The following is a 19,819-nucleotide window of genomic DNA, read 5'->3' on the forward strand; positions in this document are numbered from 1 at the left end:
GCGCTTTCACCTGTGCTAATGAGCAGGAAAATGACATAATCTTTCCTTCTGCCCAGCTGTGTTCTCCTTAATAACTCTGTCTGACCAGCCTGTTTAAGGACCGACCCTGGGATAAGGAACAGCTTAAGAACTTGAGCATGTGATCTTTAACAATATTTACATTTTATTATTATTTTTTGTAATTGAGGTTTATGGTTTTATTATGAAGGGATCTTTTAAAACCTGTTCTTAGCAGGTATTTTTAGCATGTATGATAGTAAAGCAGATATCTGTTTGGTTATGTTTCATTTATTGTTGAATTCTCTAAGTAAAGAGTTAGCTTTTCTTTTACTTATTAAATGGTTGGGTGTTGGAGGCAGTGCTGGGTACTGAGAGTCTAAAGGTGAATTAAATGCTTTTCCTTCCTGTGAGGAGTCTAATGTGATACAGACTATGCATAAGCAGAATTTCAATATTCTAGTGTATGTACAATAATTATTATGAGGAAGGTGTGTGTATATGCACAGGGTGCTGTGTATTTGGCCAAATAGAAGACACAAACACCCAAACTTTCTAGGCAACAAAACTGTTAGACTGGTAGGTACTGGCCAGTTGCAATATCATGTAAAATAGTTGCATGTATCAGAATCCTGCCACTTTCTCTCACTTGATGTGGTAGCTGATGACTTAATCTTCGACGTTTAGTGTTGCCGGTGCCATACTGAAATACACTATTAGCCTGTCACTTCCTGTGTGTCATGAATGGGAATCTGTTTTATCTTGATCCATATCTTCTCCCTCTCAGTCCCAGCTTCCCTCCATGTGTTGTTCATCATTTTGTATGACACCTCCTTAATCACAAAAGTTTTATTAGTTACTGAAGCTCAGATGGTTAGGTTTGTCAGTGAGTGCCAGTGAAGGTAATTTACTGCAGGTCACAGCTATGGTCTGAATGAATAATTAAGAAGAAGCCAGTAGCTTTGGGTGCTTCAGTGTGAAACTTCTAAAGTTAGTTAACTTGTATTTCAGATTGCTTCCAAGTATGATCATCAGGCAGAAGAAGATCTCCGCAATTGGATAGAAGAGGTGACAGGCATGAGCATTGGCGCCAACTTCCAGCTGGGCTTGAAAGATGGCATTATCCTCTGCGAGTAAGTCTTGGTCCTGATGTGGCTGCTCTTCCAGTCCTCCCTATGACCTCTGTCGTGCCCCCTTTCCCAGTCCAGGGTGTCAAACCTTGATATTCTGCAAATGTGTTTAATGCTTTCCTTTACTGATGTTAAAAGAACCAACTTTACATTCCAGTCCTTGTTTGTTATTCCAATAAGTATGCTGTCACTTAATGCTTTTCTTTTCAGACTCATAAACAAGCTACAGCCAGGCTCAGTGAAGAAGGTCAATGAGTCCTCATTAAACTGGCCTCAGGTAACAGCCAAACAGCAACCCCTGATACTAGTTGGTTACTCTTTATGCAGCAAGAACTTGATTATAGTTTTTAAATAGACAATTGAGCAGAAATCCGTGCATATGACTATATTTAGTTTTCTTATAGTGCTACTTTTTTAAGTGTTCCCATAATTACTTAGAATTAGTTCTGTGACTCTTAGATGTTGAGCTTACATGTTTTTTTACTCTATTTAGTCTGTGTACTCTCAGGAGTTGATACAGCTTACACAGAGAAATACAACCTAGACCACAGGATGAATAAGGGAAAAATCAAGGAATTTAAAATAACCAAGGGTTGACTGTAGAACATGGTATTAACCATAGTCTTAGTTTATGAATGTGTATGATTAAGTAAAATTGAATCTTTTGTCTTGAGCATGTTTTGTGATATAAGAATAAACATTTAGTAACCACACATTTTTGAAAATTAAAATTTAAACATAATAAATTGTGCATTAATGTAATTTTGTACCATTTGAGAAAGAAAATTACAATCTTGGATAGCTCAGACACTGAATTCTTTAAAACATGTAAGGAAGGTCTTGACTTTAAAGAAAAAACCTGACTGCTTAAAAAGACCATTATGTAATCCACTTGAAATACTCTTTCCCTTTTTCTAAGAGAGCTACGCTTACTATGTATCTGGTCAAGAATCCTTGCCAAGTAGCTTTCTGCCTTGCATCTTGTATTTAGTCATAAAGACTTAGAATTCCTAGATAATATGAACGTCAGTGTTTAGCTCCAAAAATTTTATGCTTTTTTTTTTTAATAGTTGGAGAATATCGGCAATTTTATTAAAGCTATTCAGGCTTATGGCATGAAGCCACATGACATATTTGAAGCAAATGATCTTTTTGAGAATGGCAACATGACCCAGGTTCAGACTACGTTGGTGGCCCTAGCAGGTCTGGTACGTATATGTCTTTAATGGCTAGTTAAAAAAATCCCTGCTACATTGGTGATTAATTGCGTCTTTGCCCTCATGGGAATTCAGGCTAGGCAGGGAGAAGCCTGTCTCTCTGGTAATTATTAGCTTTGGAGAAAGGCTGCTGACATCAACTGCCTCATACTGGATAGCTTAATTAGAGTACTCATGTTTCAGAGGTCTCTGGTGTAGTTTGAATGGCCTTAGATATTTTTTCCACCACAAGTTTGGGTCTTACCGAATGAAACCTTTATCTGTGGACCACATAATTTCTTTGTTGTTCCTTCTGTAAAACTGTTGGCAGAATCTCTGTGTAAGTGTTCCTTTTCAGTTAGTGTGCATATTTCTGTGTAGGCCAAAACAAAAGGATTCCATACAACCATTGACATTGGAGTTAAGTATGCAGAAAAACAAACAAGACGTTTTGATGAAGGAAAGTTAAAAGCTGGCCAAAGTGTAATTGGCTTGCAGGTAAGTAATGTGGTATCGGGGCTTTGCTGGTGGCTGAGTGGTAAAGAATCCGCCTGTCAATGCAGGAGATTTGGGTTCCATCCCTGGATCAAGAAGATCCCCTGGAGAAGGAAATGGCGACCCACTCCAGTATTCTTGCCTGGAGAATTCCATGGACAGAGGAGCCTGGAGGGCTACAGTCCATGGAGTCACAAAGAACCGGACACAACTGAGCGACTAATACTTGTACTTTTTCATTCTTTCCTGGAGAATCCCATGGACAGTAGAGCCTGGCGGTCTAGAGTCCATGGTGTTGCAAAAGAGTTGGAGCTGACTCAGTGACTAAACAACAATGATGTGGTACTGCTTATTGTTTTTCACCATCCAAAGTGTCTCTTATAAGGAACAGATATATACATTTTGTGATGGATATGCGGCTTATACAATTTATCTCCATTTAAAGCCCATTAGACGATGATGGTTTTAGGAGAAACCTCAGACATGCCCTCTGACTTGGTAATTGTTTCTCCAGGAAATGTTTTTTAGTCCTAATTACATTGTCCTAGTTTCCAAGAAAACATATTTTATAAATTCCTAAATGTTACTGACCAAATAAAGCAATTTTACAAAACCTCAAAGCCAGTCATTTATTTACCCTAAAGCATGGTTTGTCAGTCCTGGGGAGTTTTTCATTCAGGTATTTTTTTCCTTTATGTTGTTCTCTTGGAGAATATCACAAAAACACCACTGCTGAAAGCCTAGTATGCTAAGGGCTTTACTATCTGATCCTTTTGGATACAATGCCTCTCTGTTGATTGAGTCAAATGAGGTGGATCTGTTCATTAATTTCAGCTTTATTGGAGTATAATTGACATATGAATTTGTTTTTTACACAGTACAAAATTGTACTGATGGTGAGAGATTACAAATATGAATTTCTAGTAATCAATTATTTAAATTATGATAACTGATTACTCAAAATATGATAACTCCATAAATGGAACTAGTAATGAAAAAATGATAATACAAGAGTTCAAAGATTAAGGAAAACAAATGATTATAAAATACTGTAGTCAGTGTGATCCCAGTTTTATTTTTAAAATGCGCATGCATATTTTTGTATGTATGTGTGTGTATTTATAGGTATATGTATCTGGATATATACACAGAAACAAGGTAAAACTAAACGGTAATACACAAGTGAATGTCTAAATGTTAGAACTATAGTGATTTTCCCCCCTTTTTGCTTATTTATCTTCTCCAATAAACAGGTTTGACTTGTAATAATACAGTTTTCCTCTAATAGATCTTTGTTTTTTTTTTTTTTTTTTTTTTTTTTTTTTTTTTTTAGATCTTTGTTTTTTAAGGACAAAAGACCAACAGTAGAAATGTGTCCCCAACTAGAACAGGGTATGCTGGTTAGCCCTGAAGCCATGTTACTCACAGTGGAAAAGAAAAGTTAGTTAATTTTCTCTCAACGTGGTTGAATTTAAATTCTTCATTCTGCCTCTCTATGTCTAATGATATGAGAATTGGAGATATAAAATGTAGCTTTTTTCCCCTAAAAATGTTGATTTTAATGAAACTTAAGCCCTTGCTAAAAGCTGCCAGACAAGACACCTGGCATTTACTATCACATTTTATACAAAACACATCTGGAGTAGAAACGCATGTTGTTGAGCCACAGATTGTTCTGTCCCTTTGAGTGGCTGAAGCAGGTACCCCTTAATTTGGTTACCTGTGCTATAGAGTGTGGGGGAAAGAGTAGCGTAGGAAATTATTCATAATTCTGCCACTGTCCTAATTTTGTGTGTGTCTGTCCTTCTCTTCCTATGTGCACATTTTTATCTGATTATGTTGTGAGGTTTTATATCCAATGAAGTCTTTGAAATTTTTCTTTTGCAAATGAGCACCTTAAAATTTATTTGTAAAAGCATAAAGGTTTTGTATTTAGTTAATGGCAACCTCAGCTATGGAGGGGACTTGTCAATGGCGTCCCTTCTAAGAAACCTTTTTTTAGCAGAACAGAAAGTTTGGTTGTGTCAGATAGACTGTTGACTTCTGATAATTAGTGATTTTACTTTTAACTTAAAAGATGGGAACCAACAAATGCGCCAGCCAAGCAGGTATGACGGCCTATGGGACGAGGAGGCACCTTTATGATCCCAAAATGCAAACTGACAAGCCTTTTGATCAGACCACAATTAGCCTGCAGATGGGCACCAACAAAGGCGCCAGCCAGGTAAGCGACACCGTGTTTATGCTTGTTTCAGAGAGCACAAAAGAGCCATTTAAATTCACACTTAACTTTCTTATTAACCGAGTTCAAAGTGGTTATTTTTGTGCGATATATATAGAGTATACTCCTTGAGGAAAGTAAGATTTGCTGAGAAAGCAAAAGGATCACAGGGCCTTTTCTGTAGCCACACAAGTACTGTGTGGCCCATGGCTGTTATTGGCAGTTAAGAATAGCTGGCCTCTCTATCGAACCAGAAGAAAAGGATACTTTTATTACAGTGCTCTTGCTCCAAATCCAAGTGAATTGCTCTGACTTTTATTTATTTCTAATGCTTCTGACTTAGTTTTAAAGGAGCCCTCAACAAACTTGGCAGGTAAAATTATCTGGCGTTTTACAAAGAACTCTAGCTAGCAACCTGGTAAATGTGTGAATAAGTGGATGGAAGTCAGCACAAGGAGAAGGCTGCTAATAGTACTCTAGCACTGTGCACGATGGAGGTGTCTCCTGTGAAAAACATCACCAGTGCCTCGCAAGGAGGTGTACCCATGACTGCATCAGAGCAGGACACGTCTCATATCCAGCAGGAGTGGGGATAAGGTTTGAGAAAGCGTCTTGTCATGACCTCATGAGGCGTGTTGTTGTTGCCCTTTATGGAACTTGTCCTGTCACATGGGCTCTGTCTTAGAGCTGCCACTCAGGTGTTTTTTACCGATTAAATCTGAAGCATGTGCTTAGCATAAATGAAGAGATGAGGTGAGTTACCGGCCTGTGAAAAGGCAGGGAGTAGATGTGGTAGAGGCTCTTTGGTGCCTCAGAGCCTCGAGTCCTTAAGGACTGCTCAGAGTGAAATATTTTTTTAAGTTATAATATTTTGAGAAAGATCTTTATTTGCTTTACACAGCAGTAAAAACTATATTATACATTGTGTACGTGTGTGCTCAGTTGTGTCTTGACTCTTTGCAACCCCATGGACTATAGCCCACTCTTCTATCCATGGAATTCTCCAGGCAAGAATACTGGAGTGGGTTGCCATTTCCTATTCCATCAGTGTGATTTTTGTTAAATGTATTACAGACTTTTGAAATTGGTAACCTGGATAGCGTGTATGGTCATAGTAGGCATTCTATAACTTTCAGGTATGCCAGCATTATGCCTTGTTTTTCTATTCTTTGTGTCCAGTCTTCTCCCTAATCCAAAGTAGGTGGTATTGTCTCCATCTTGTACATGAGAAACCTAAAACTGAAAGTAAATTAACTTGTCTGAGGCCACAGAGCAATGTTATAGCAGAGCAAGGACTTGAAGGGAAGGACTGACCTAGCTTGAAAGTCAATGAGTATTACTTTGTAAGAGAGATTCAGCATCAAGATATTTTGGTAAGCTAGCTTTACCCCTGAACGGAATGAAAGTTATTAGTGTTCACGTTCAATGCGCATTTCATAATTTAGAGACTATTCACAGGAAAAGATTTTAGCTGCTGTTTTAACTTTGCTATGTTTTTAATACTAGGCGGGAATGTTAGCACCGGGTACCCGAAGAGACATCTACGATCAGAAGCTAACATTACAACCCGTGGACAACTCGACGATTTCCCTACAGATGGGTACCAACAAAGTCGCTTCCCAGAAAGGAATGAGTGTATATGGGCTTGGGCGGCAAGTGTATGATCCCAAATACTGTGCTGCTCCCACAGAACCTGTCATTCACAATGGAAGCCAAGGCACAGGAACCAATGGGTCAGAAATCAGTGATAGTGATTATCAGGCAGAATACCCAGATGAATATCATGGCGAGTACCAAGATGACTACCCCAGAGATTACCAGTATGGTGACCAAGGCATTGATTATTAGATTCACAGAGGAGCTCAGTCTTTAGCTCATTGTTTTTATTCAGTGAGAACCAAGCTAGCCTTGAGTAATTTTTATCTTGTCTTCCTAAAACACTATTATGCTTATTGTACCTAAAGGAACTATTGCCTTACATACATTCCTTTTTCCTTTTTCTGCCTCTTCCCTAAATAGTTGCCTTTTAGTGCTGTGAAAGTTAAATCCTACAGCATAACCAATAACTCACATATGAAGTAAAAAGGAATACTGTGAAAGGGGAGTACTCTTGTACAGTCAATTCTTTCATTAAAAATCTATGCATTTTTACAGTCCTCTACTTAAACTGGTATTTTCAAACAATAGGAAGCTATTTTTTTTTTTTTTTTACAGTTTAGTATCTTGTTTCTACATGGAAGACTAAACATGCTTATAGCTAAATGTGGTCTTTGCCAACTAAATTTAAGATGCAGCGTTTTAGAAATTTACATATCAATGTTTCTACAGTATTGTTTGCTAATTTTTAAATAAAGTCCTGATCAGTGTGCATTTGTGATTATATGTGTACTTATTTTTTACCTAAGCCGACGAGATCTTTTCCGAGTGGTGTTTCAAAAGGAGCATGTACAAAACTGGCCTGCAGACATCAGAGTCTGGGGGTGCCTTTGCTCTTCCTGTTTGTGCCAATGTATCGATGTAGAATTGCTCTGTTTTCTTCCACTGTATTTATTGCTGCATTTCTCAGCATAAACCTATCCCATTGTATTTTTTATAAATAAATATTTTTTTTGAACATTCATATGAGCCACAGGCTGATTATTTTTCTGGCTAACTTCAAATGGGTAGAGTCAGACTTTTTTTTTAAAAGTATTCTTTCCCAGGTATTGCTACAAGGTATTTTAACATTTCTTTACTGAATCTACACACTATTACACTGGGACTGAATGCTCTAGATGAAGCTTAGAAAAATGAAGGGACCTGCCCATTGCTCACAGGAAATGCCAGCCAGGATTCAAACTATCATTTGACCCTTTGCTTATTCCATTGTCCTTCAGCTGCCTCTACCTCATTCTAAAACTAATTTGGAATAATCTTAAAATCATCTTGGGAAAAACTGGGGATGGGGTGGGGTGATTTTATGTCATATTCTAGGGTGAATAGATACTAAGAAATGTCTGGATCAGGAATAGAACATGCTATTTGATAACAGATGAGAATTTATAGTAAGTGTTAGCAAAAACCTAACCTTCAGTTATGACATGGAGGAGGTCGAACATCTAAGAGTTGTAATGATAAAAAAATCCAATCATGAAGAGACAAGTGGTTAACATACTTTTGGATGTTTTCTCAGACAAGTGATATCCTCCGATAGCACCGGCTCTCTCAGGCCTTGGGGGTGAAACGCCTGCTTGTTTTTCGCTGAGGCAGATAATAAGGACATAGGGGTGTTTGTACCCACAAAAGAAGCACAGTTGACTTGCTCATCACACAACAATGACTTAGTTTAACACTTCAGAGAAACTGCTCTGTAAATCCTTTTCTTAAAAGGAGACAGTTCAACTAATTCAATGGTGCTGTTTAAGAGAAAAGTCGTAATTTGCATCTGTTATGGGAGACCTGAGCCGGCACGCAGTTTTCTGCGGTCTGTGAAGAAGAGGGAAACATATTCACTGTTTGCCCTGCTAAATAAGCCAGACTGGGTGTCCTGTTAGGAGAGTGGGTGATTCTGTTTACCTGCTCATCTAGTTGAAGCAAGGCTGCCAATTAACATGTTAGATGTTCCTATTTGTTTTAAAAAGGAAAAACAGTCCAAGGACACCGCTCCCGCGCTTTCTGTGACCCACCACTGAATCTAAGTCTGGGAATGGGGTCCAGGCAGAAGAACTTGAAATCTTCCTCTAGGCAGTTCTCAGGTGGGTCCGTGCTTGAAAACCACTTATGCAGAACGTTTTCTAATTTCTACAAGGTAGCCTTGTACTTGGAACAAAATTTAACTTCACATCTGATTAAACTTGTGCCTATTCTATGCCATGCCCACCAGGTGGTAGTTCCAGTTACACTTTTGGTTTTAATTGTCCCTAAATTGAAGAATTGTACTTTGAAAAGCTGTAACATAAATAGCTCATTTCCAGGAGTGGAGGATTAGGTAGGAAAAAGTTCTTTGTAGTAGGGCAATATTCCAGAGATTTCTGCTAAGGTTTATTGATTGTGAATGAGGAAGTCCTTTTCAGGGTGCCCTGAAATGAGTTTTTACATAATGTGCTTTTTTAAAAATTGACCGCATAAACAAGGTCTTAAAAGATTTTTCAGTCTCATTTGGTACAAAAAAGGTTGCATACTTTTTCTGTGGTTCTAGTATTGTAACGTGGTCAAACAATGTGGACAAAAACAGTGGTGAAGAACTGGGGCCACATTGGGCCTTATCGTTTATTCTTTTTTTTTTTTTTCCTTATCGTTTATTCTGCACACAGCTCTTAGGAGAAGGGAACTTTTTCAGGTGCAAATACCTGATGGGCACTTATCTCACAATGGCCGGAGTTCTGTCCCCTCTTCGATTGTTAATGAGCTCTTGTCTCTCTGTGCCCTTGTGTTTAATTTGTTGATCCTTTTTACAAAATTCTGAAAAATAAAAGAATGAGTTAGACTAGTGTTCTGTATCCACACTGATGGGCAGTCATTTACTTGGCCATATCATTTCGGGGAATTTAATCCTTAAAGTTTTCCCTGCTGAACTAAAATTTCTTGGGGGGTAGATTTCAAAGTGGGTTTTTAATCAAAAAAGTGTAAATTGTAGAAAGAGACCTAGTTAACTTCCTAATACCATACATAAGAACAACCGTAAGAAACATGTTCTTTGGAATACATACCAAATATGTTAAAGTGTTATCATATTTTTATGTTCTGTTGGGAGAAGGATGAAGACACACTTATTTATAAAACTATAGACATGCTTTTAAACTTCAGTGCCTGGCTGGACTATGGAGTGCTTTGCATTCTCTGTTTCAAAGCAGAAGGGCCTTTAATGCCTAGATTTTATGGTAATCGAGTGAAAGAAAATTGTTAAAATGTTACTTGACAGAGACAAGGGAAAGAGATGAGAAGATTCATTCAGCTGTTAAAATATCCCTGTCTACACAGGATAAGGCAAATATGCAACAACTGTGTTGCAAAAGCTGTTGGGAACAGCTGCCTGCTATTTCCAGATAGCAGGATGGGGGCTCTACTGAGGGTGTGGCTTTTCTCAATCTTCTTGTGCCCTGGTTAACAAAGGGCCTCAGAATCACAGATCTGTTAATAGTGGCCTTGAAAGTGATTGGTCTCCATTGGAGTAGGCGTTCCCTAAAATACAACTGGTATGACTTGATATTTGGGGATGCAAAAATGCCTTAGAAAAAAGATCAACTGTGAAAGCTCCAGACCATACAAAAGGCCAAAATAAGCCATTAAAACCATTAGGGACTTGGATGGCTACTGCACCCAGAATACCTTCTACCCTGGGTCACTTGCTAAGTGTTCATTGTTCAGCTTCACTTTTCTCCAGGAAGAAGGTTTCAATAAGGGAGGTGGGATCAGCCTCAGAAAATAAAACACAAATCTTACTCTCCGGACATTTGGGTCTTGGGACATCAGGCTCACAGAGCCTGCCCACCCAGGAGAGAAAATAAGCTGGGGACCAGCCTCCTTTTTGTGCAAGTCTTCAACACTTTTGAGATTATGAGGATGGAGGTTGAAAAAGGAAATGAGATGTTTGCTTACCAAAAACTCTTGGTCCATAAAGTAGGGCTTTTCTGAGGATCCATCATTTGTTTCCAGATCAACAGCAAAACACAGGAAAAGTGCATCCAGCACAGTTTCAAACACAGATAAAAAACTGTGGGCTACTAAGTAGGCAAAAAAAGCAACCAAGAGCAGTGGGATTGCCCACACCTGAAGCACACGGTGGTAGTTAAATGCCATCAGTCCTCCAAAAACTGTGAAACACACCACTAACACCTGTCCAAAACAAGAGCTCATTGAGAATTTCTATAAATTGGTTAGGATATTTTAGAAAAGATTTTTGTCAGGTATAAGCAATAGTTTGATACATGTGCATATGTGGGGGTGTATATGCCTTACTATAATGAGTACTTGTCAGAAAACGGGATACAGTAATATAGGAAGAAGAAAAAATGAAAAGCTATGATGATACCAAAAGAAAACCCAGTTAATTTGGAGAATGGGAAGAATATATGTACTTTCATTTTATCTGTGCCTAATTTTTTTTATTTATGGAGATGTAACAAACTGTACCTCAGGGCTTCCCTGGTGGCTCAGTGGTAAAGAATCCATCTGACATTGCAGGAGATGCAGCTTTGATTCCTGGGTTGGGAAGATCCCCTGGAGAAGGAAATGGCCACCCACTCCAGTATTCTAGCCTGCAGAATTCCCATGGACAGAGGAGCCTGGCAGGCTACAGTCCATGGGGTCACAAAACAGTCGGACTCAACTGAGCAATTAAGCAACAATGGTACTTCACAAAATTTTTTCTTTTTTTTTTTTTTTTAATAAAAACTACAATAAGCATCTTCATTAGAAAAGTTTTTTTTATACATCCTTATTTTTAAAAACGATGCATCAATCCACTGAGTGGATGTACTGTAGTTTAACGTGTGATTACTTTTATCCTGGGGATTAAAGTGGATGGGCTTTTCAGTGCTGGTGTAGGGATAATAGGCTTTTGCTATATGTAATTACTGTATTTCCAGGAAATGATTATAGGCCATGAGGAACCTAATTCTTTACCAGACAAAATGGAACCTGCTGGACCCCCTCATTGTGCTTGGATAACCATAAAGATGGATGTGAATCTGCATGCCACTTCATTCAAAAAAAAAAAAAAAACCCATCAGTAATTATGTATTCCTTTTGAAAAATACAAGAAAATGAATTACTGCCTAAAATAAAACACAAGTCTTATAAAAATGAAACCTCTTAATAAAAATTTCTGGAAGTAGTTATTACAAAATGTATCACCCACAACCCTACCAAGCTAATGTAAACAATATTACCCATTTAGATACACCTACAACTTCGATTATTAGGCTGTTTTAAAAGGCGTAATCAATTTGTGCTTCTAGAGCTACTGTCACAAGAAAAGTCTCTGGGACCCAGCTGTGCCTTAAAATATATGAGCAGTTAGCACACACCTGTGGAATCCAAGCGTGTTCTAACTTGCTCCTGACGGCTCACCGAGACGGTGATGCACTGGGGACATACACCAAATGCCACAGGAGCGCACAGTGCTAAACAAGGAGTCACGAGTCCCCACATTTGCACTGGCACAAGTGGGGACTGGATCCCGTTCACTCTGGAGCTCCATGAAAGCCACCGGCGTTCGTGTCCTGTGAGGAGGCATGGCTGGAAGAAGCAAGGATGTCTAGCTTAGAAAAGTGAAGATGTGGAAGGAGGGTCAGGATGTCTGTGAAACTGTGAAATTTCAAGAATTTGAAAGGCAGTCAGATGGAATTAGGATGAAGCAAACTGAGGTGTGCAGAATTAAGCCCAGTGAGTGACAACTACATGGAAAGAGACACTGGCCAGCATAAAGACCCTTCAGCCTGAGGCATGGTCAAGAAGGGGCTGGAGGACGGCTGCCACTTCAGGGACTCTAACCTGCAACCCGGAAGGGGATGTTATTTTTAGTTTGTAGGTAGGAAAAATGAGGTTTTCACAAGATGACATACAACTCCATAGAAAAAGATGACAGCAGGAATGCAACTGGCTCCCTTTGAGACATCAATAATTCTGTATATTTAGGAAATTAATGCTCTTAATGTAGACATTTCATCAGGCTTTAACACTATGTCCATACATATTTTTAAAAATATTTATTTATTTATATTTATTTGGCTCTTCTGAGTCTTAGTTACAGCATGTGGGATCTAGTTTCCTAACCAGGGATTGAACTCAGGCCTCCTTCATTGGGAGCATGGAGTCTTAGCCACTGGACCACCAGGGAAGTTCCAATTTTCATATATTTTTATGACACAGAGTCTTCATTCTAGATATGAAAAAGTGGGATCACAGTGGTAGACTGGATAATAGCTAAGTGTAAAACTAAGATTTGAATCCTGACTCAACCTACTGTGGAATCCTAGCCAAATTATTAAACCCTAGTTTCTTCACCTGTGAAACAGAGATACTTCACAGGATTGATGATTAAATGAGAGGATGAGGCCCAGCACAGAGTAAGCGCCCAGGAAACAGTTCTCTGTCAAAGTCTTGTTGTATGTCTTAATTTTTGGATCCCAAGTTACTTTATTATTTTAGTTAAGACATCCTACCTTTCCTAGAAAAATTATGAAGTCTCCAAAGCAGTTAACAGATGTAAAATGACTTGAATTCTTGGATAAGAGTTTGAGCGCATCTTTTGCTGATGTACAAAAATCTGTCCCATTAATGGCAGTTGTAGTGTATGCATTCTGCAATAAAAGACAATAGTTAAAAAGATGATGAGTTTTAATGTTTTAAAGATAATACAATGCCAGTACAGAATATTTGCAAAATAGTTACTATAAACCCACTATCCCTACCCATAAAAGTCATTTCAAAGTCCCTTTCAGTCTCTGGAATATATGCACATATATTTTCACATAATTGTAGTAAATGGAAAAGAAATATTTCTGGTCAATACGGTGGATTAAATGATGAGTACTGCATAACTATCTTAATGCACAGCAGAGTTTGAGGGCAAAGAAGTTTAGGTACTAGAAACAAAGCAGACCCTACCTAATGGTGAGCACTGAACCACAAAGACTCAGAGGGCAGGGAATCAAGTAAGGGCTTTAGGAGTGAGGGGCTGGGGGTTGAATCCCTTGCGGGTAAGAAACAATGCTCAAGCCCATGCCAGGAAACTGAACTGTCTCTACAATCACAGAATTTATATTCAGTCATTCAAGGAAATTGGTCAAAAAATGCAACTTCTGCCTGGGACCCCTGAAATGACTAGGGTCTGGGCAGAGGAAACCATATTCCCCAGGGAATGGTGGAGCTCCACAGATAACCATACTTGAAGATGAAGTGTTCGCACGAAAAATTTACAGGAGACTCAAAGAAATGAACAGTGCATCAACCAAGAGAATCTGCACCTTGAGAACAATCCAAAATAAAGCATCCAAAGAAGTATGTTTAAGAAGTTAAGAAAATGACAGAAGGAAGAGTAACCATAAAGAATGAACAGTATGATATGAAAAATGAAGAGGCAGAGTAGAAGACAAATGGAATAGAAATTCTGGAAGTAAAAAGATATACAATTTAAATGGTGTGATGTCATCATTATATATCTGACTTACTTTACATAGGAAATAAGCATCTTCATGTTGCTCCTTGACTTTTATTATTCTAATTTTTAATAAATACATATTATATCAGGAGTGTGTATATGCATGTACATATGTAGCTAGGACATATTTAAACTATTTCAAATATTTGATATTATAAATAACTATGCAATGAACATCTTAATTTCATGATTTTGGATCATTTTTCAAGGATAAATTTCCAGAAATGGGATTACTAAATCAAAGAGGACAAGTGGGTGTATGTGTTCATATGAGATTTCTTGGGTCATTTTTCCAAAATACCTTTTCCTTATAACTACATGATAATTTCAAAGCCATCTATTTACATTTCCCCTGAAATCTTTAAAATGCTACCTGCACTGCCAGTTTACAATAATTTATAACTTCCCTTGGAAAATATACTGGAATGTTACCTGCTTTGGTTTTGCCTTTTCTTTTGGCTTAAAGGGAGAAAATTTTATTTCATTATATAAAGCTAATCCTTTCAAACACCCATTCAAAAACACTGTAAAGAAACCAACTTGGAGTCTACTGCAGTAATCCAGCCCTCAGTGGTGCATGTCTTAATCAGAGCGAGTTACAGAAGAGAAGGGGAGTAAGGCCATAGAATTATCTTTTATTTTTGGCTATGTACACATTGCTATATTTAAAATGGACAAGCAACAAAGACTCACTGTATAGTATATGGAACTCCATTCAATATTATGTAACAACCCAAATGGGGAAAGATTTGAAAAAGAATAGGTACATGTACATGCACAACTGAATCGCCTTGATGCACACCTGAAACCTAACTCAGCCTCTCTTGGTAATTCCCTCTTCCCCACGGTCAATTAGAAAGGAATATTTGGTTCTCAAAGATGAAAGATTGGGTATTTACCTCCCCAGAGATAGCACCCTGCCTGCCTCAGCAGGATATTCTCTGTCAGATGTCAGATGAGGTCCCTGCAGAAGTGCCTTAATGGTATTCCACAAGAACTTTGGATTTCTGACTTACTGCAAATGCATGTAAAATTCACTTTTAAAATCTCAAACTGGCTGTTGGTAGACTTAAGTCCACTAGTTTGAGGACTTAAGTCTTGAGAAGTGATGTGAAAACTCATTGTTCATTATCTGATTAAGCATCTCTGATCATCTAAGGTTCTCAGAGCCCTCACCACCAACTCAATGTCCTGAAGACATATGTGTGGGGCAGGTAGGTAAATGACAGAATCAATCTTTTACAGACTGAAAACCAAGGTCAAAGGCATTGCCCCAAGTGCTCTGTAACATCAGGGAGGTTTTTTGTTTTTTGTTTTTTTCATTCTAACTTTCTGGATATGACACTATCGAAAGGCTATTTAAAAGCATGGTGCTTGGCACAAAGAAAGAAATATAGATTAATGGAACAAAACAGAAAGCCCAGAGATAAATCCACGTACCTATGGACACCTTATCTTTGACAAAGGAGGCAAGAATATACAATGGAAAAAAGACAACCTCTTTAACAAGTGGTTCTGGGAAAACTGGTCAACCACTTGTAAAAGAATGAAACTAGAACACTTTCTAACACCATACACAAAAATAAACTCAAAATGGATTAAAGATCTAAATGTAACACCAGAAACTATAAAACTCCTAGAGGAGAACATAGGCAAAACACTCTCCGACATAAATCACAGCAGGATCCTCTATGACCCACCTCCCAGAATATTGGAAATAAAAGCAAAAATAAACAAATGAGACCTAAAGAAACTTAAAAGCTTTTGCACAACAAAGGAAACTATAAGCAAGGTGAAAAGACAGCCTTCAGAATGGGAGAAAATAATAGCAAATGAAGAAACAGATGAAGGATTAATCTCAAAAATATACAAGCAACTCCTGAAGCTCAATTCCAGAAAAATAAATGACCCAATCAAAAAATAGGCCAAAGATCTAAACAGACATTTTTCCAAAGAAGACATACAGATGGCCAACAAACACATGAAAAGATGCTCAACATCACTCATTATCAGAGAAATGCAAATCAAAACCTCAATGAGATACCATTACACGCCAGTCAGAATGGCTGCTATCCAAAAGTTTACAAGCAATAAATGCTGGAGAGGGTGTGGAGAAAAGGGAACCCTCTTACACTGTTGGTGGGAATGCAAACTAGTACAGCCACTATGGAAAACAGTGTGGAGATTCCTTAAAAAACTGGAAATAGAACTGCCATATGACCCAGCAATCCCACTGCTGGGCATACACACTCAGGAAACCAGATCTGAAAGAGACACATGCACCCCAGTGTTCATCGCAGCACTGTTTATAATAGCCAGGACATGGAAGCAACCCAGATTCCCATCAGCAGACGAATGGATAAGAAAGCTGTGGTACATGTACACAATGGAATATTACTCAGCCATTATAAATTTGAATCAGTTCTAATGAGATGGATGAAACTGGAGCCCATTATACAGAGTGAAGTAAGCCAGAAAGAAAAACACCAATACAGTATACTAACGCATATATATGGAATTTAGAAAGATGGTAACGATAACCCTATATGCAAGACAGAAAAAGAGACACAGATGTATAGAACAGACTTTTAGACTCTATGGGAGAAGGCAAGGGTGGGATGATCTGAGAGAACAGCATCGAAACATGTATATTATCAAGTGTGAAACAGATCACCAGCCCAGGTTGGATGCATGAGACAAGTGCTCGGGGCTGGTGCACTGGGAAGACCCAGAGGGATGGGATGGGGAGGGAGGTGGGAGGGGGGTTCAGGATGGGGAACACATGTAAATCCATGGATGATTCATGTCAATGTATGGCAAAAACCACTACAATATTGTAAAGTAATTAGCCTCCAACTAATAAAAATAATTGGGAGAAAAAAAATAAATAAAAGCACAGTTCTATAGCAACAACAACAAAGAAAGACTCATAACTTAACAAAACTTTAAATAAAGCAATATAAAAGAAAAAAGAAAAAAAGCGTGGTGCTTAAGGTAAGCACAGGTCCTGTTGGCAGGTAATCTCTGGGTTCAAGTCCCAGTCTTCAGTCTTCACCACTGACTGGCTGTTGATTTTGGTTGATTTACCCCCTGTCAGACTTCAATGTCCTGATCTATAAAATGAATTACAGCACCTACTGCAAAGGGATGTTGGGAGGATTAAAGAACCTTTTCCCTATAAAGCATTTAGCAAAGCACAGGCACATAGAAAGCATGTAATAGAGGGTGGTTATTTTCCTCCAGACCTCACCAATGATGATCTCATTTACAACTGGGAAACATAGAGGCCATTCTTTAAGCACTGAGGAGGTGGGGAAAGGACCAGCGGTTTCTTCATCCGCAGGCTTTAATCCCTCACATTCACAGGGAGCCAGGAGAGGCAGGACCTGCTTCCCAGATGACACCCCAGGTCCCCACGTGATCTTGCTCAGCAGCAGGGCCACATGCCACTCGGCCTCTTTCTTCGGGTTCTGTCCCCAGCCCCTACCCCTCCACGTCTCCCTGTTTCAGGATGGGTACACAATTTCTGTGAAGATTTCCTTTTCCTACAGATCACAACCTCATAGGCAGTTTAGCACCACTGCTCATAAGCAATAAAAATAGATTTTGTTCCTTGGCTAAAATGATTAAATGTTAAAATGGTACTTTCTCACACATGTGTTGACTCCACAGATCTTGGGGGCCAGTAACCATTTATCTTTTCTTTAATGTATCATGCCCCATGAAAGAGGGCATTAAAGCCACTCTGACAGGGAAATTATATATATGCCTTCCTGCCGCTACTGCACCACTGGTATTTTACCGCAAGGTTCAACCCTGAGTGCTGCAGAGAGACCTAGAATTAATGTCTGAATGAGGAGCTGGGGGAGGGAAGAATCACTCACGATATAGGATATGGATTGAAAATTTCTGCAGTTTCAGCATTAGCTAATTTATACTTATTCTGAGGAGAAGTGCTTCCTTGTCAGGCAACTGGAAGATGAACAGCAGTAAGTGTTCAGTGCTGTTAAGTCCTGGGGCTTGGAGCACTGGCATTTTCCTGGGATGACAGAACGCTAAAGTGACCTGCAGACCCTAGCAACATGTTAGGAAAGGAATGATACGATAAGGAACTGAGAATACATTGTGTTGGTGGTCAAGGTTAATCATGAGATCCTGAAACAAGAAAAAAGGAGGTAGCAGCACCAGGCTTTTAATACCAGACCAAATTCAGTGTGCATGTTTCTTTAGCATGACTGAACAAGGGAACATGTCTATGCCTTGAGATGGAACCCACGAAAACACAAAATTGATACAAGGAAGGTTCACCCACTTGGACCCTAGGTCCCACTGTCACTCTCTTGCCTGGGACTAAGGACTCTCTGCAGGTACAGGTGGATTAGCTTTCAGACTCTCATGGACGGCCCACCAGGGCCTGTCACAGGCTGCAGGGGAGGGTGTGGAGGGGAGCCTTGTATGGCTGGGAGGACTCGTGAATAATGAGCTACAACTCAAGCTCCAATGAGACAGCAGCACAGTGGAGTGGAAACCCAGCCTGGGGTGAGGGGAAGAGGGCTCATGGGGGAGAGGAAGGGGTGGAAGATGTCATAGAACTGGCATCGGGCTGGCTCCCTACAGGGAATGGGGGTGGATGGGGTCAAGGCAGCAGCAGGAGACAGTGAAGTGAGACTCAGGGGTCAAGCAGAGAAGTGTGGTGGAACTCCCCCAGACCCGGATCTCAGTGAGGCTGAAACGTCATACTGCGGAGCAAGGGGGGGGTGACAGGAAGGCACAGTCTGTGCTTCTGGAAGCTCCCCAAGGCTGCCCCGTGAAGGTTCAGGGCAGATCTCTTCTCACCGTCTTCTGTTGAGCCAAAAAGCCCTGCACCTCCCAAAGCTCATTCGCACCAAAGCCTTTGGGGGGGCCCCCCAGACACCTCTACTGGGCCTCCTGGGCTCTGCTTGAAGCACACTGATTGAAACCGCCCACCCTGGCCAGGCACCATAGTAACTATTTGCATGAGCTGTTTTACGACAGGAGGTCCTGGTAAGGAACATGGAACTAATAAGCCTCCACCAACTGGAAGAGTTCGGGAAAGGTCAAAAGGAGACACCACCTGTCCGACCACCTCCCAGAATCCTTCTCTCTGGCATCCATCTTGGCTGAACAAGGCGTGCAGCACCAGGAAGGGCTCTGAGTCAGAATGATTGGCTAAGGACAACCGGGAAACTAAGCCCATCACCATAAAAGCCGAGACTGCAAGCCATGTGACAGAGCTGTTCTCCTGGCTTCCCTTACCCTCCTGCTCTCCGCCCGGGCGCCCTGTCCCAATAAAATCTCTTGCTTTGTCAGCACATGTGTCTCCTCGGACAACTCGTTTGAGTGTTAGATAAGAGCCCAGTTTCAGGCCCTGGAAGGGGTCCCCCTTCCTGCAACGCTGTGACTGCTCAAACACTGAGCACATTGGTATCATTAGCTATCAGAAGCCAGGGGCCAGATTTCCCCCAAATTTAATTCTTCTGTGGGGAGAAAATAAAGAGTATTAGGAATTAAACTCATGCCAGGTACTCTGCTCCCCTCTACCTCACTTCAAGAGATGCCTTAGGGATATGTCTGCTTGCCAGAAACCTGGAAGCAGCTTCCTAATTTGTTCCTGTGG

At 39.8% G+C, this 19,819-nt stretch overlaps 2 protein-coding genes across 7 annotated transcripts in view; one reads left to right on the forward strand and one right to left on the reverse strand.

Annotated features, from left to right (window-relative positions):
• CNN3 (calponin 3) overlaps nucleotides 1–7,657 on the forward strand; it is a 28,499-nt gene extending 20,842 nt beyond the window's left edge. Inside the window, exons 2-7 of the mRNA XM_043875982.1 lie at nucleotides 1,009–1,130; nucleotides 1,338–1,404; nucleotides 2,198–2,335; nucleotides 2,705–2,821; nucleotides 4,896–5,042; nucleotides 6,546–7,657. Of these exons, the coding sequence (XP_043731917.1) occupies nucleotides 1,009–1,130; nucleotides 1,338–1,404; nucleotides 2,198–2,335; nucleotides 2,705–2,821; nucleotides 4,896–5,042; nucleotides 6,546–6,887 (933 nt within the window). The 3' untranslated portion in view covers nucleotides 6,888–7,657. The remainder of the gene's footprint in view (nucleotides 1–1,008; nucleotides 1,131–1,337; nucleotides 1,405–2,197; nucleotides 2,336–2,704; nucleotides 2,822–4,895; nucleotides 5,043–6,545) is intronic.
• A 1,595-nt stretch (nucleotides 7,658–9,252) lies between these two features.
• The window catches only part of SLC44A3 (solute carrier family 44 member 3), an 83,303-nt gene continuing 72,736 nt past the window's right edge, over nucleotides 9,253–19,819 (reverse strand). For all 6 annotated transcript variants that reach the window (XM_043875976.1, XM_043875975.1, XM_043875978.1 and 3 more), the window contains 3 exons: nucleotides 13,184–13,321; nucleotides 10,617–10,853; nucleotides 9,253–9,479 (listed from right to left, as the gene is read on the reverse strand). In XM_043875976.1, the coding sequence (XP_043731911.1) occupies nucleotides 9,384–9,479; nucleotides 10,617–10,853; nucleotides 13,184–13,321 (471 nt within the window). In that variant the 3' untranslated portion in view covers nucleotides 9,253–9,383. The remainder of the gene's footprint in view (nucleotides 9,480–10,616; nucleotides 10,854–13,183; nucleotides 13,322–19,819) is intronic.

This window comes from Cervus elaphus, chromosome 20 (assembly GCF_910594005.1).
Source record: "Cervus elaphus chromosome 20, mCerEla1.1, whole genome shotgun sequence".
NCBI classification, from domain to species: domain Eukaryota; kingdom Metazoa; phylum Chordata; class Mammalia; order Artiodactyla; family Cervidae; genus Cervus; species Cervus elaphus.